The following is a 15,768-nucleotide window of genomic DNA, read 5'->3' as shown; positions in this document are numbered from 1 at the left end:
TGATTGGGAAAGCCTGTTGGTAGTTTTAAGATCAATATGTTTGCCACATATTGAAACATGGATGACATACTTGGGGCAGTCCTGCATAATAGATGGGACTGAGACAGAGCTTGGAAAATGGTTACTTTAGCGGACTTCATGGTGGAATGGAGATTTGAATACCGTCCCCCCCCCCCACAACCAGCCACTACCCTGGCTCTTTTGAATCTTCGTTGTTGATCTGAGAGGAAAATCAGTGGGTTTGTGTAGCCAGAGGTGGACCAGTGCCATGTTGGGCAGCCACGAATGATGTTGAGCCAGGGAGCAAATGAACATAAAGTAAAATTACACATGGATACTTTAAGGGTGCAAGAGCAGAACTGGAAAATCGAAATACAGACAGTGCCTCTTCAAACTGTTGTTGGGAACAAAGATCCTTTTAGGTTTTAAAGTTGTGGTGGAGGAATGATTTTATGATGAGAGTCGTAGGCAACTACCTAGAAATCATTGATAAAAAGGTGTGTGTGTGTGTGTTATAGTGGGTTGGGGAAGATGACACCATTGGAAGGACCATAGTTTAGAGGTAGATGCACACTTTGTGTTCGGAAGGGCCCGTCTCTTCCAGTTAACAGGATCTCTTTACAGTTAATCTGAGGGAAGCTTCTGCTTGCGGCCTCTGCTGAGCCACCACTGTCCAGGCAATCCTGGTTTTGATAGCAGTCAACTTTTAAGCCAGACATGGTGGGTACCTGCTGCTTCATTTTTATTGTTACTTTACCATATTGCAATAGTGCTGTTGTGGCAATGCATCCTTAAGGCTAAGGCAAGGGTCCTGACCCACCAGTCAAATACCAGAGACTAGGCCAATGCTGTTTTCATCACACCATTAAATGCATGGGCTGGACCAAATAACGGCAAAGAAGGCAAGCTTTCACTTTGGGGAATGGTTTTGGTTCCACACTCAGGAGGTTGGCACAGCTGCAGACTCCACCCACAATAAGCGCTTGCCAAAATATACCATTACTGAGGTCAACCTCCTTTCTCACTGTATCAGGTATGGCGGCTACTGCCCTGTTTCACATATTTTAAGACATACCCATAAAATAAGCCATAGCAGGATTTTTAAGCATTCAAGGAATATAAGCCATACCCCGAAAATAAGACATAGTGATAGGCGCAGCAGCAATGCCGGCCGCGGCAGGAGGAGGAGGAGGAGGAAAAAAATAAGACACCCCCTGAAAATAAGCCATAGTGTGTTTTTTTTTTGAGGAAAAAAGAATATAAGACGGTGTCTTATTTTTGGAGAAACACGGTACTATGGTGAACAAAACAATTCTTGAGGCTGGTAGGTTTCTTTGTTTAAAAATACACATTTATTAAACTCTCCTTTAGCATGTAAAAATCAATGTCAATGTGCTGGCATATGTTTCAAAGGCATTAATCAGATTCTTGCCTTAAACTTCATAGATTCTAGACTTCCCAAAGCTCACGAGGCACGGTCCAAACATTTGGCATGGCCTGAATTGCCCTACTCAAAATCAATCAAGGACTCATTCTCTGATTGCTGCTTGCCTTGCTTCTCCTGCCACTTCAGCCTCAGCCTCACAATATCTTCTCCAAATTGCTGATGGAGCTGGCCAAAACCCATGCTGAAGACACCAGCTTCCACCGCCGGTTTTGTAGTGGGGTGTTTCAAGTCTCTTGCCAGGTGTCTCAATTGTCCTTCACATTTGGGAGGCTGCTGGTGCTTCAACATCTGAAACTGTCCCTCCAGCTCCGTCACCAAAGCTCGGAGGTAACTGAAACCTGCCGTGCTGAGAGCTCGCACCCAACCCTCCATGGTTTCTTGGCTCTCGGCCGCCATTTTGTAGGATCGGGCGCCAGGTACGCCATCGGGGTAGGAAATCTCAAAGGTGTGCGGTTCAGATGCAGACTCCTGCAGCTCAACGGTGCAACCTTCCAGGATGATGAGCCGGAGATGACCCCGATCTGTTGATTGGTCTCGGCAGAAGAGGATATTGCCCCAAAGCTCGCACCAGCATGGCCGGTAGGAGGCTGTGCGGATGCTCTTCTTATACAGCAATCCCTGCCGGTCTGGGAGATGCCTCAGGTGGGAAGATGCGAGAGCACTCGAGAGGTGGAGTTTCATGGCGGACAGAAGCCTGAAAGATGAGGGGTGAAATTATGATGGACGACTGGTGGCAGTGAATGAAACAGGTGGGCATGTCAAGAAAGTACAGGTGATAATGGGCCCAGAAAAGGAATTGCAGATATACCGGTAGAACCGGGCGGGTGTGTGTGAAAAAAGAAGAGAGAAATGAGGGAGAGTGTGGAATAAATTTGGGATGGGGTGAAAGGGAATAAGAAAAATGAAGCAAAGCACGTGAAAAGAGGGATCACGCTTTTGAATTTCAAATCTTTATTCAATTTTTAAAAAACATACGTAACAAAGAAAAAAAGGGCAAAAAGTAGTGGAAAATAATCAAGTTATATACAAAGTAAATTTGTAAAAAACAAGAAAAAGCATATACAAAGCTACAACCGAGTAAAATAGAAAAAGGAAAAGGAAAAAAAAAATCACTTCCTGTTATTTACAATACGTGTTCCTTTGTTTCTTCTCTCCTTCTTGCTGTTCCTCCTGATCTGTTCCAAATCAAACTTTCACTTTAGATTTATTTTATTTTCTCCTTTTAAGTTCTAATCTAAGTATTTCGCTAAATTAACCTCTATGTCTTCTCTCTCCAAGTAATCTTGAACATACTTCCATTCGCCTATTTTTTTTTGCCTCGGAACGTGTCTAATTATTGCCGTTAATTTTGCCATTTTTAAATATTTAACTTTTCTTGCCATTCCTGAATCGTTGGTAAGCTAGCTCCTTTCCATTTTGACGCAATTAATACCCTTGCCGCTGCACATGTGTACAGCAGGATATTTACTCTATCTTTAGGTATGTCTGGTGGGGTCATACTTAGGAGGAAGGTTTCGGGGTTTTTTTTAAATGTACATTTTAGAAGTTTTTTTTAGTTTTTCATATATCTGGTTCCAAAATTCCGCCACTTTTGGGCATGTCCAACAGTGATAGAAACTCCCAATTTTGTCCTGACATTTCCAGCATTTCCCCTCTCCCGTTTTGTAATATTTCGCGATCTTATCTGGGGTCATGTGCCATCTATAAAACATCTTTAGAATATTCTCTTTAATTGTTGTACAAGCTGTGAATTTAGAGTCAAATTTCCATAAATTATCCCATTGGTTTGTCATAATTGGTCTGCCGATATCTGATGCCCACTTTATCATGGCATTTTTCGTAAGTTCATCTTTTAGCTCCCAATCCAATAAAAATCTATACACTTTCCCAAGTATTTTTTTATCATTATCTAGTATAATCTCTTGTAATTTGGACTTTTCTTTGGGGAACCCAATTTCTTTATGGATCTTGAATATGCTTTGTACCTGGCCATAATGTAACCAACTCGAGCAATGTATTTTAATTTCTTCATACGATTTTAGATTGTAATTGTCCTTATCTTTTACCAATAATTCTCGATATGTGGGCCATTTGTCATTTGTTGGGTTTCTGCTCATTGCTGTCATTTCGATGGGTGATGCCCACCAAGGGCTATATGGCTCCATTAGCTGTTTGAATTCCAGCCAAATCTGGTACAAGGATTTCTTAATTATATGATCCTTAAATTCTCTTTGGTTTCCTCTTTTATCCAGCAAGAGGTAGGCATGCCACCCCTTTGTGTGTCTAAATCCTTCTAGTTCTAACAACTCTTGATTTTCTAGAGTCAGCCATTCTTTTATCCAGCACCATCCGGCTGCAGCGTAATATAGTCTTAAGTCGGGGACTCCCCAACCTCCTCTTTCTTTTGCTTCTGTTAATAATTTGAACTGTATCCTGGGTTTTTTACCTGCCCATATAAATTTACTTAGTATTCTTTTCCAATCTTCAAATATTTCCTTCTTTCCTATTATGGGTAGCATCTGGAAAAGAAAAGTGATTTTTGGGAGGATCACCATTTTAATAGCCGCTATCTTTCCTGAGAGGGACAAATATAATTTGTCCCATCTGCCTAGATCCTCCTTTATTTCCTTCCATAATTTTATATAATTATTTTCAAATAGATTAATGTTATTTGGTGTTACCTCTATGCCTAAATATTTTGTTTTATTTACTATTTGCCATTCTGCCAATTTTTCCAGGTCCTTTATCTCTTTTCCTTTTAGATTTTTGATCATGATTTTTTTTTTTGCGTTAACTTTAAATCCAGATGCCTTCCCATAATTTTCCAAATTCTGTTTTAATTTTAATATTGACTCTTTTGGGTCCTCCAACATAATTATAACGTCATCTGCAAAAGCTTTTATTTTTATTGTGTGCCTTTTTACTTTAATACCTTTTACACCCTCGGTGTACACAGGAAAGATCTCTGGCTGTGTACCCCCCCCCCAAAAAAAGGAATCCTAGGAAATGTAGTTTGTTAAAGGTGCTGGGAAGTATAGCTCCCTGCAGGCAAACTACAGTTGCCAAGATTATTGGGTTGCTTTAAATGTGTGGTGTTTATCCAGCTGGGAGAGAATCTAATTTGGGATGGATTTTTATTTTTAAGAAAATTGAACAGGATCTAGAGTAGGATGTTGGAACAAAAGTGGAAATAACTTAATGAATGAGCAAACTAATTGTGTTATATAAGCATAACAGGACAGGAGAACAGATAAACAAATTGAAATAATGGTTTTAGAAGGAGTGAGGACAAAAAGGTGGTGAAGGAAGAAAAGTAATTGTTGTGTATTGAGTCACGACACAACAGTAATGAAACGATAGGATGAAGGGCGCCAGAAGAAAAAAAGGAGAGGACCAATCTATGCATAATTAAAGAAAATACTGGGAAAGGGGGAAAGCTGGAGAAGAACTGGAGTGAGAGGGAAGGAGGAATAACTTCCCCAGTTTGTCTTGAAATAAATGTAACTATAGCAAGTGTCCTATGCAAACATGAGGATATTGTAAAAAAGGGAAACACACTCCCCTGAATGCCCTTACCTTTGGTGTCAGATGCGTCTGAGTTCCCCCTTTTGGTTTTCCTTCATGGCAGTTTCTCTTTCTCCCACTCTTCAAGAGGAAACATTTCCCAGGTGAAGGGGCGGGACTAGAGCTCACCTGGCGATTCACAAGTCACTTGGTCCAGGAAGAGAAGGTAGCTATGGGAGAAGCTTGCCTCCCCTTTGATCGTAGTACCTTGCTTTCCCCACCCGCAGTTTCTCTCTCAAGATAAAAAAGAACAAGCAACTGGAAAGAGGAAGTAAGGAACCCACAACCAAGTGCTGAAACTTAACCTCGAAGGAAAGTTCTCTCTGGTCCTAAAGAGAGTTGCCTCAGAATGGATTCTTTCAGGAACAAATAGCTGTGAGGAATGGAGGGTAGAATAACAGAATAATAATAACTGTTGGAAGGGGTCCAGAGTTTCATCTAGTCCAACCCTCTGCAATGCAGGAATCTCAGTCGTTGGGATCTAAGTTCTAGTTGCTACAGTTCCCCATAAAGTGCCCCCTTTTCTGACCTTGCCTGTTCCCCCTTGTGCACCCACTCTGGTGTATCATATACTTACTGGTCCATCATTAGTTAATAAAAGATGGTGGTTTATAGGGACTGGGTATTGTCAGTAATGGCACTGCTGGGGGAAACCAGCAATTTTCATCTCTTGCAGTCTTTAGGTGTATTATGAAGTTTTTTTTTTCTTCATTAGGCTTTTGATGAGCAATTTGTATTCTCTCTCTGCTTACTCTTGGACTCTGTTGGAAATGGATCCGTTGCATTTCAGCCTGTCATTCATCTGAGAGGCCCAGCATCAACTCTGTATATAAAAGGCCAAGTGGAAGGGTAATTTCTGGGTCAATAATTCTCAAAGAGTGGAACCCCAAAGACTTGAGCAGCTGGGTGCTCCCTGGCAAAGGATCTTTACAGTCGCATTGGACTTGTTGGGGGTGAATGCACCTCCACTTTTCATTATTCCCCATTAATAGTGGGGAAAGGCAGCTCAGGAAAAGTTGTGGCTTTCCTTGATGATGGTTCCCTCTGTTTTGCTTTAGGAGGGAGGGCAGCAATGCCATGTTATATTTATTTTCTAATGCCTGTGTTTGGGGACCATGAGGGTCATCTAGTCCAACCTCTGCAGTGCAGGAATCCTTTGTCCCAATATCAACCCTGAGATTAAGAGTCTCGTGCTCTGCCAACTGAGCTATCCCAACAGCCTGGAATAGCTGGGAGTAAGTGTGTATACCACCCTGGCCTGTGCATGCTCTAAGATCTTTGAGTGAGGTCCTTTTTCAAGTGCCTTTTCTAGTGGAAGTACATTAGGTATTGAACAGAGAAGATTTTTACTGTCATGGTACCCTGATTTTTCAATGCAGAAAATAATTATCGGTGCCAGGCCAAGGCATTTTTATTTGCCCAGGTATTTTAAATGGTTTGTTGCCTCAGTCTCCCTTATCATTTTATAGTTGTTCTTCCCCTCAGTTTATTGTTTATATGAAGTTGTTGCTGTTGTTATTTGGAATAAATATTTTTTTTATGTTTATTACACACAACCCTGACATCAGTTTGAAGTAAATTTTAGCCCAACCCAACAATTGCATTGTGGCATAAGCCCGCTTTGTCTACAGTATGATGAAACAAGCTACTGCTTGTGGCATGGTAAATTTGTTGGTGCCGCAAGACTCTCTCACTGCAACAAACTAATAGGGCTAAATACATCTTAAAGGCTGGATTAGTACCCTAAATCCACAGATCCTTGCAGGCAATGGCAGCCTCTGCCTTAACTAAACATGGGAATCTCTGCATGCTGTGTCTGGTGGAACATAAAGCCAATTGATAATAATAATAATAATAATAATAATAATAATAATAATAATAATAATAATAATAAGATGTGGGGTTGTTTTTTTGGGGTGTGTGTGTTATTGGGTTGTTGTTTTTATTTTGATTATATATTTCATGGTTTTATATTTTTATTTTGTTCCGTGAACTGTATACAGCGGTGGGTATAGAGTTTTGTTGTGTGTGTATATATATATATGGCGTTCTGCATCAGGCTTAAACAAAAGGTCATCTGCCCTATGATTTCATTTCATTTTTTCTTGAAAGGGCCAAGGAGATGCTTGTATCTCCTGCAGATGTTATTCAGGGATACAGTGCGTTGAACCATGGAGGTAACCGTTATACTGAGGGTTGTTGCTTGACCTGTTTCAGGAATATGTTTGGTTCCCTTTTAATTCCACCAGCAGTATTTGCGCCGTTAAAACCACACCGCTTTAAAGAACTACTCATTCCTAAGGTCGAAGTCCTACACAGGAGGAAGTCCAATAAAAAAATTCCTTCAGTAGCACCTTAAAGACCAACTAAGTTTTTATTTTGGTATGAGCTTTCGTGTGCAGGCACGCAACCCAAGATACACTGGAGCTGAGGAACAAACTGCACAATTCCTGAGGGCTGCACTGGCATGGAATGTTACAGAACTTCTGCCCTGGGAGGAGGTCCAAAATTAGGAAATACGCCACCCCACCCCACCCCGCGCGCGTGGCCTGCACTCGCAGGCTTTGCCCACACTCTTCGTGGTAGTCGGCGCGAACGAAGCCACCGCTTGCCAATACTTTGCGGTCACTTCCGGAGCGCGTGCGCCGCCGCCTGCTTAGCGTCACGTCCTCGTCGAATGGCGCGGCGGGACCCGGATGTTGATTGCCTCGCCGCGGTGGTTTGAGAGTTGGGGGCAGCGGCGGCTGCGTGAGGACTCAGGTGGGAGCCGCGTCCCGTCGCGCGGGGGGGGGAGGAGCGGGGAACGCGAGTGACGTAATGCGCACATTCTAATGGCTCCCGCCCCGCCTGGACGTCTGGCTGGGGGCGCGGGCGGCATACCTGCCCAGGTGCGCTCCCGGGTCAATGACACCCCCTTGCTCACACCTGCAAAGCGCGGGGCGGCCTTCGAGCCGTGCGACAGGCTTCTTTGGAGTTTGGGAGGCCTCTCCCGCAATTAGTTAGAGTGGCTAATTTAGGGACGTAATTGGTGTCGGGGGTTGTTTTTTAAAACAACAACAACAATAATAAACCACCCACATTTTGTCTGGAGTTCATTTGCGTTTTAGACCTCTGGAGATGATGATGAGCAGCGAAGCTTGACTACGTTTGGATTATTTTCAGCAGGCAAAGTCCAGAGGAGGAAGTGTAGAAGAGTTGGAAAGGGACCATGAGGATCATCTAGTCCGACCCCTTGCAATGCAGAAATCTTTCATCCAATGTGGGGCTCGAACCCACAGCCCTGGGATTAAGTCTCATGCTCTGCCAACTAATTGGAGCATTTTACCTTTCCCCCAAGACTGTTGTTAACTTTAGTGGTCAGAGTTCAGTTGTTGCACTCCTTGCTCTTTAGAGGCTTATTGGCCTGCACGCACACACCCCTGTTTGTGTCCCCCAAGCAAACCCTGAGCTATGTGAAAATGTTTCTCTTGGAAACCGGGTAAATTATGTATACAAAACTTAAAACATGCCATTCTTACCAAGAAATTTGGGATTTCTTAGTGCAGCTATTTCTAAATCGAAGTATTGTGACAGAATATGCAAGGAGTTTTTATTTGCTATCTTTTTGCAGGGGCTCTTTTGTTCATTGAGTTTACGTAACAGGCTGAGATGTATTGTAATAGGATTTGCTTTTGCAAAGGGTAAAACGATGCGTATAAAACACATCTCTTTACCAGTATATGCAGCAAAGATGGAGTCAACAGTTGCTTTGTTTACAAACCCTCCCCAGAGACCTGCATGGTGGAGATAAGGCCCTTTCCCCTGAGACCTGCATGGTAGAGATAAGGGCCTTATCAGCAGTGGAACTAGCAGTATGCAAATTCTGGTTAACCAAACCAGTCAGAACAGCCAAGCCCCTCTCCTGTGTTGCCTGCAGATAGAACTCTTGGGTGTCTTGCATCCCATCCCCTCTGCTCATCTTTTGAATCTGGTTTGCTTTTTGTAGAGCCATAATGTCAAAACGCAAGGTGACCTTTGAGGACCAAGGCGATGAGGATGAGGAGGAAATGAACTTGCCAAAAAAGAAGGTGAGTGAAAGAGGCTATTCTCCAATAAAGTGGTACCTCTACTTACGAATAACTCTACTTACGAATGTTTGTACTTACGAACAGAGCTCTGTCCGCCATCTTGGATGCGGTTTAGATAGGATTTTTTCTACTTATGAATTTTTAGAAGAAGAAGAGGAGTTTGGATTTGATATCCCGCTTTATCACTACCCGAAGGAGTCTCAAAGCGGCTAACAATCTCCTTTCCCCTCCTCCCCCACAATAAACACCCTGTGAGGTGGGTGGGGCTGAGAGACTTCAGAGAAGTGTGACTAGCCCAAGGTCACCCAGCAGCTGCATGTGGAGGAGTGGAGACACGAACCCAGTTCCCCAGATTGCGAGTCTACCGCTCTTAACCACTACACCACACTGGCTCTCCAGATAGGGTTGCTTCGACTTACGAATTTTTTTTCTCCCAATGCATTCCTATGGGATTCGACTTACATTTTTTTTCTACTTACAAATGTGCGTTCAGAACGCATTAAATTCGTAAGTAGAGGTACCTATCTTCATATTCAGGGGATAAAGTGAACAAGGAACTGTCCATTTAAAACATACAAAATCTGGGATCTTGACTTGAGAATACACGATGGCTTACCCTGAAGATTTAGGGTAGCTTAAAAGAGGGATAAGCTGCTGATTTGAAAGAAAGAAAGAAAAACGCCCTCTAAACTAGTGATGCTGGGGAATACAGGCAGATTCTTCAGCTTCTGAATGACAATTTCTACATTCTTTACCAACCCCCCTCTCTTAACAGCTGGTGGAACCTGCAGTTGGAGGACCAGGCAGCCGCTTTAAGGGCAAGCACTCACTGGACAGTGATGAGGAGGATGACGAGGAGGAAGGGCGAGGCAGCAAATATGACATCCTTGCATCAGATGATGTAGAAGGTAAGTATGGAACTGGAACCATGGTACGTGTACATATTTGGATAATGAGATTCTGTATTCTGTGATCTTTCTACTTTCTGAAACCCAAACCCAAAACAGCAAGCCACCCACTAGTCCTTATAAAGATAAGAGAGGCTACTTTTGCTTGGAATTGCAATGGTAAGGATGTGGCAAAACTAAAGGAAATGGAGCTATTGAGTATCTATTTCAGTGCTTAAGGGAGAAAATCTGCATGAAAACTAAGGGTCACCTGGGAGTAAATCCCACTGAATTTAATAGGATTTAATTCTGAGTAGATATGTGTGGGATTGGGCTGTATGTGTTCAAAGCCCTTTGTATACATTATTTCATTAAGCCTTAAAGCATCCTTTTATAGTAGGTTGTGTTTAGGTATTCACAAAATTTGGAAGGTCTTGGCAGCTAAGGCAATATTTTGGGTTGTCGGAGCCCTTTAAGGGGCCTTATGCATGTTTTGTTCAGAGTAAGCCCACTGTGTTCATTGGCACTTACTCACAGGTAAGTGTGCATAGGATTGTAGCCCCTGATCTCATAACTACACCTCTATGGAAGACCAGTGCTCCCCAATTCCTCTGTGGAAGATGAATACTGTACTCCCCAATTCAGCTCCATATATTTGGAGCTTGTATAGAGGAATAGGGGCTCATTGGGGGGCTGGCCATTGGAGTAGCTGGAGTACCTTGGCCATCCACCACTGCTCACCCCCAGCCTTCCCTTCCAGAGCCCAAGGTAAAAACTGGGGCTTGTTTTAGCAATGGGTGATTGAGACACTCACAATGCTTCAGCCTCACACCTCTGAGCCCCCTGAAGCCATGTCAGAGTGCTGAGCTAAAATGAGCAATCCTGCCTCTATATATGTATGTATAGAAACACTATTGGATGTACTAGGGCTAGCAGAATTATGATTGCAGAGTGGAAGGATTCATAGGGGATAGGGCTATCAGTGCCCATGGGCCATGATTGCTGTGCTCTCCTTCCACGGTTGGAGGCAGCAATGGTTCAGAAAACCAGTTGCTGGAAACCACAGGAGGGGAGAGGGCTCTAGTGCTCAAATCTAGCTGGTTTTCTACAGGGAACTGATTGGCCACTGTGAAAATGCTGGACTAGATGGGCCACTGGCCTGATCCAGCAGGCTCTTCTCGAGTTGTTGGTGTTGGTGTTGAAATATATATGTATATATAAATTTAAAATTGTCCAGTAGCACCTTAGAGACCAACTAAGTTTGTTCTTGGTATAAGCTTTCGTGTGCATGCACACTTCTTGGTGTTAATTGAGTTTATATACCACCCTATACCCAGAGGTCTCTGGGCGGTTCACAGAAATGATCACAACATACAGTATATAATGAGAATAAAAACAGCAACCCAGTAATACTCCCCTCCCAAGAAAAGGAGCCACATTTTAAAAGGGTTTAGGATGTTCTTATGGTTTCTATCAGCCCTGCTCCAGTGATTTATTAAAGTTAAGAGTCATTTTATTCTAGTATTATGAGAGGCTGTTCCATCATAATTTGACCCCCCCCCAACCTTATTTACCCTCGTAGGGCAGGAATCTGCAACTATCGACTATGAAGATGGTGTCCGCATCACTCCATTCAATTTGCAGGAGGAGATGGAAGAAGGCCATTTTGATTCAGAAGGCAACTACTTCTTGAAGAAAGAGGCAATGATTCGGGATAACTGGTTGGACAATATAGACTGGGTAAGGTTGCTTGTCTGGGCTGAGCAGAAGACAGCCCATGCAAACAGGGAGCTGATAATCTTGGTGTGTAGAGAGAGAAGCTTGATTGATTTCCCAGTTGCACTGTAGCAGGAAGCAAAGCATCCGTTTTTGTGCTTGCATTGTTCAGTCATAAAAACAGAGATTCTGGGAAGAAATTCTGAAATGTCTGCAAGAGGGAGCAGCAGGGGAGGGAATGGGCTATAGTTCTGCAGTTAGGACAGGAGTGAACTGGGTTCCTGGCTCAAATCTAGGTACCCTAAGTAGTCAGAAATAAGTCCGGTTGATTGTCATAAATTTAAGCTGCTTTCCTGCATGGTCCTCAGGACTTACAGCTTTTGAAGTAATTCTAAGACAAGATAGCCTTGGAGACAGTGAGCTTCATAGCGGAGTAGGGATTTGATGCTGTGTACTCCCATACAAGCTCTGCACTGCGCACGCACTACCTTGCACAATAGAAACCAGTGCAAGGATAGACATGAGAAATAGGCAAAGTGGGATAGCATGTGGTCGTTGTCCCCCCATTTGCGGTCCCCCCCCCGTATGCTTACAGCACAGGTTAAACTTCAGAATTTTATTATCTTTTGAAAGATGGCTGTAGTTGGTGAAAGCATAGTCAGGTGTAGTATTTGAAAACTAAGTAAGCGGGAATAATGTTGCTCTCTTACCTCCATGACTTTTTAATACCACAATAATTGGGCAACCAGTGAATTAGTGTTGCATCAAACAAGGCTGATGGGATTCTTGGGAATATCTAATAGGAACAGGGAGTGCAAATAACAGAAAGGATATTTCTGGCTTGCGGCACCTGCTAGAGTTCTTTGACTGGATCTGAAGCCCCCATACATTAGAATTGCAGAGTTGGAAGGGACCCTGAGGACCATCTAGTCCAACCCCCTGCCATCCAGGAATTTGCAGCTGCCCCATTATGGGGATCGAACCTGAAGCACCATGCTCTAACACAGGCATACCCAAACTCGGCCCTCCAGCTGTTTTGGGACTACAGTTCCCACCATCCCTGACCACTGGTCCTGTTAGCTAGGGATAATGGGAGTTGTAGTCCCAAATTAGCTGGAAGGCCGAGTTTGGGGATGCCTGCTCTAACAAGCTGAGCTCATCCACATTTTGTAATGGTAAACCACTTGCCTCTTACGGCTTTCCTGTCCCTTTCGCTTCCCAACCAGGTCAGGATAAAGGAGCAGCGTCCTGGTCAGAAGAAGCCGCCGCTAGATTCTGCCGATGAAGATGAGGAAGAGGATATTGAAGTCGGACGGGCACCTTTGGACAAGAAGGCGCTGCTGGAAGGGATGGTGGCCTTGGTGCTGCCTGGCGAGACGGTGGCCAGGGCCATCCAGAGGCTCGGAGACAAGGGCGGGCCCAAGAACAGCGGGCGTCAGCGGAGGCCTTGGAGCCGCCTCAAGGCCGAGGAGGCAGAGCCAGCCGAGGAAGGAGAGCCCCAGAAGCCCGGGTCGCCAGAACGGAAAGAGCAGCTGGAGCGCCTCTCGGGGCTGGCTGACCAAATGGTGGCGCGAGGCGTGTATGAGATCTACCAGGAGACCCGGGAGAAGCTGGCACTGAGGCTCCGGGCACTGGAACAACCTCCCGCATCCGCAGCTGAGCCGGAATTCGATATGTTTGCTGAGGATATTGATGAAGCGAAACTGGGGGAGAAGACACCAGCGAGTGAGTCCTTTTGTTGGGAACTGCGTTGCTGTTTTGGGAAGACCAAAAACGCATGATTTGCAAAATAATAATAATATATAAATCCCCCAGCGCAGCTGCTTGCTGAGATATATCGCTGCAGGTGGGGGAAAGTGTGTTGTGCTCATTTTCTGCCTGCAGAGAAAAGCATTCCCTCTCAGGAAAAGGTTTCTGCTCTTAAGATTCTCTCCGGTACTTGAGATTTCTACATGCAGGGTGTTTCTGTGGGGAAGCGTTCCAATGTGGGATCACCCAACCGTCCCCCAGAATCCTGACGTTTGAAGTAGTACAGGTGTAGCACATGACTGTCCTGGTTGTATTTCGGATCTTAGCCATTGGGTTATTGTTGGAATTGGCAACCTGACACCAGTTCTAACATTCTTCCGGCAGTGGGAAGTGAGGAGCAAAAGCAGGGCGACGACGATGCTCTCTCCGAGGTCATGTGGGAATACAAATGGGAGAATACAAACACGTCTGAACTCTATGGCCCCTTTAGCAGCTCCCAGATGCAGGTAAGAGACAAAGTGGGGCAGTCAAACCGCTGTTATTTCTCTCTCAGATATTTCTTCATGTCTCTCTCTTGTCTTAGGTATGGAGTTCTCTCTTCATCATTCAATCTTCATTCTTTCCACCTGTACCAGTGGCCTTTTGCTGATAATTTTTTGTTTTTCCATCCTTTCAGTAGCCTTCCTTTCCCCCCCCTCCCTCTTTTTTATGTTCATTTCTTCCCCTAATTCTTTGATCTTCAGTCCACCTCTATGCATTTATTGTTCCTGGGTGTTTAGTCTTGTCCGTGGTTGCAAGTGCACATCGCTGTGGCTGGCCTGCTAAGGTGGGTGAGCAGCTGTGAGCATATTGGAGAAGCAATGTGTTAGATTTCTTACCTGCTCTTTACCACATGGTCCCTGGTGTGTTGCAGCAATAAAATACAAATCATAAAAACAAGAAACTGTAACTGTAAAACAAGAAAAGTATAAAAACAATTAAAAGCAGTTCCATATGTAAAATTAATGCAAACATTTAATGAAAATATATGCAAAGACAGTGAAGAATAATTCCTGTACATATATGCACTGGGATTTTGAACTCCACTTAAGCAAGGAAATCATGTTGCTAGAGAAGTTGTTTCGATTTGTAGTGACAGCTGTCAAGCTGCACCAAGGATTTTTTTAACACTAATGTAATCAGTTGCCACAGAGATAATTTTGGTTACATTTGATGTCCTTCAGTTTGTTAAACCTCTTTCTGTGCTCCTCCTGATGGAAATATGCAGATGGGGACAGATATACCCCTGCTTTAAGTCGTTTACATACTGTCTTCTCTTGTATATTATTTACAACAAAGCTCAATGACTAAGCTCTTTGGCGACAACGCGTCTGATTACCGGAACGACGTCTGAGCACTGAACCACTAGTAGATCACAAGTGGATTCTTTATTACTGTGTGTCTGCAATTGTTCAAGATAAAATCTATTTTGGAAAGAGAATAAATGAACATTGGGCCACTGATATATTATGAGTGAAATATTTATTTACGGTGTTTGCAAGTGTTTAAGATAATACCTCTGAGTAAGCAGCCTAAAAGTGCAAAATCTGGAATATTCTTGCACACCACCATTCATTTTCTCTGAAAATATTGCCAGCAATGTGTATTGTGCAATCTCGGCTACAAAACTGGGCATTGAGTCCAGAATTCGGGTTCCCCAGAATCTCCGATTTCATCTTTAAAACCAAGTTTCTAGCCTTTCACAACCTTCATTTCCATGCCTGTTTTTGGGTGAAAACCACCTAACGCATTTTAGTTTGTAGGACCCCCATGTTGTTGGTTTTTTGGCTCTCCATGTGTACAGATTTTGTTGGTCCCCTTGATATGCTAATGTCAGTTGTTTTTGAATACCACATTGGCTAGTTATGCTGATAATTCCCCCCCCCCCAGTGCTTGTTTGTTCACTTCACCCCCTGCCCCCATCCCTTTCTCTTTCAACACTTTCCTCTTCTGTATCCCTCCAGGACTGGGTATCCCAAGGCTATTTCCCCGATGGGGTTTACTGCCGGAAGGTGGAGAATTCAGAGGGCCAGTTCTACAATTCCAAGCGCATTGATTTTGACCTCTACACGTGATCGGAACCCGCCTCCTGCCCCACAGAGCACAAGAGATGCAACTCAACACAGAGGCAAACTGAAAGAACTTGCCGGACTTTAGGGGGTGGGGGCCAGGGGAGAAGAGGCGTGTGTGTGTTTTTGTGTGCGTGTGTTTGCAGAGGGGAAGAGGGAGAGGTTTGATTTGCCATCTCATTCTGAAGTTGCTACGCATTTTGTGAGAAATAAAAAGAATCAACCTTAAA

The 15,768-nt window shown here is 43.8% G+C and overlaps 2 protein-coding genes across 3 annotated transcripts; one reads left to right on the top strand and one right to left on the bottom strand.

Moving 5' to 3' along the window:
• Nucleotides 1-1,329: 1,329 nt before the first annotated feature.
• LOC118095233 (sesquipedalian-1) lies at nt 1,330-5,175 on the bottom strand. Its single transcript, XM_035136302.3, has 2 exons — nt 5,024-5,175; nt 1,330-2,141 (listed from the first exon to the last, which is right to left on the bottom strand). Exon 2 carries the CDS (start codon nt 2,126-2,128, stop codon nt 1,508-1,510), a length of 621 nt encoding a protein of 206 aa, XP_034992193.1. The 5' UTR covers nt 2,129-2,141; nt 5,024-5,175; the 3' UTR covers nt 1,330-1,507.
• Nucleotides 5,158-15,768, top strand: CD2BP2 (CD2 cytoplasmic tail binding protein 2). Of its 2 annotated transcripts, none has more exons than XM_088655370.1 (7): nt 5,158-5,282; nt 8,997-9,078; nt 9,854-9,986; nt 11,548-11,705; nt 12,908-13,406; nt 13,815-13,936; nt 15,434-15,768. In XM_088655370.1, exons 2-7 carry the CDS (start codon nt 9,004-9,006, stop codon nt 15,542-15,544), a joined length of 1,098 nt encoding a protein of 365 aa, XP_088511496.1. In that variant the 5' UTR covers nt 5,158-5,282; nt 8,997-9,003; the 3' UTR covers nt 15,545-15,768. The 2 variants fall into 2 exon arrangements, with proteins under 2 accessions (XP_088511496.1, XP_034992191.1); XM_035136300.3 differs by lacking the exon at nt 5,158-5,282 and adding an exon at nt 7,681-7,771.

This window comes from Zootoca vivipara, chromosome 12 (genome assembly GCF_965207765.1).
Source record: "Zootoca vivipara chromosome 12, rZooViv2.hap1.1, whole genome shotgun sequence".
Taxonomy (NCBI): domain Eukaryota; kingdom Metazoa; phylum Chordata; class Lepidosauria; order Squamata; family Lacertidae; genus Zootoca; species Zootoca vivipara.
The sequence above is the reverse complement of the archived record's forward strand: the minus strand, read 5'-3'. Positions and strand labels throughout refer to the sequence as shown.

What these genes read in the sequence shown, in the direction of transcription:
- LOC118095233 (XM_035136302.3), bottom strand. Translation starts at nt 2,128, where the DNA reads ATGAAACTCCACCTCTCGAGTGCTCTCGCATCTTCCCACCTGAGGCAT.
- CD2BP2 (XM_088655370.1), top strand. Translation starts at nt 9,004, where the DNA reads ATGTCAAAACGCAAGGTGACCTTTGAGGACCAAGGCGATGAGGATGAG. An exon ending in TGCATCAGATGATGTAGAAG is followed by an intron (nt 9,987 to 11,547) that starts GTAAGTATGGAA and finishes TTACCCTCGTAG; the next exon opens with GGCAGGAATCTGCAACTATC. An exon ending in TTAGCAGCTCCCAGATGCAG is followed by an intron (nt 13,937 to 15,433) that starts GTAAGAGACAAA and finishes GTATCCCTCCAG; the next exon opens with GACTGGGTATCCCAAGGCTA.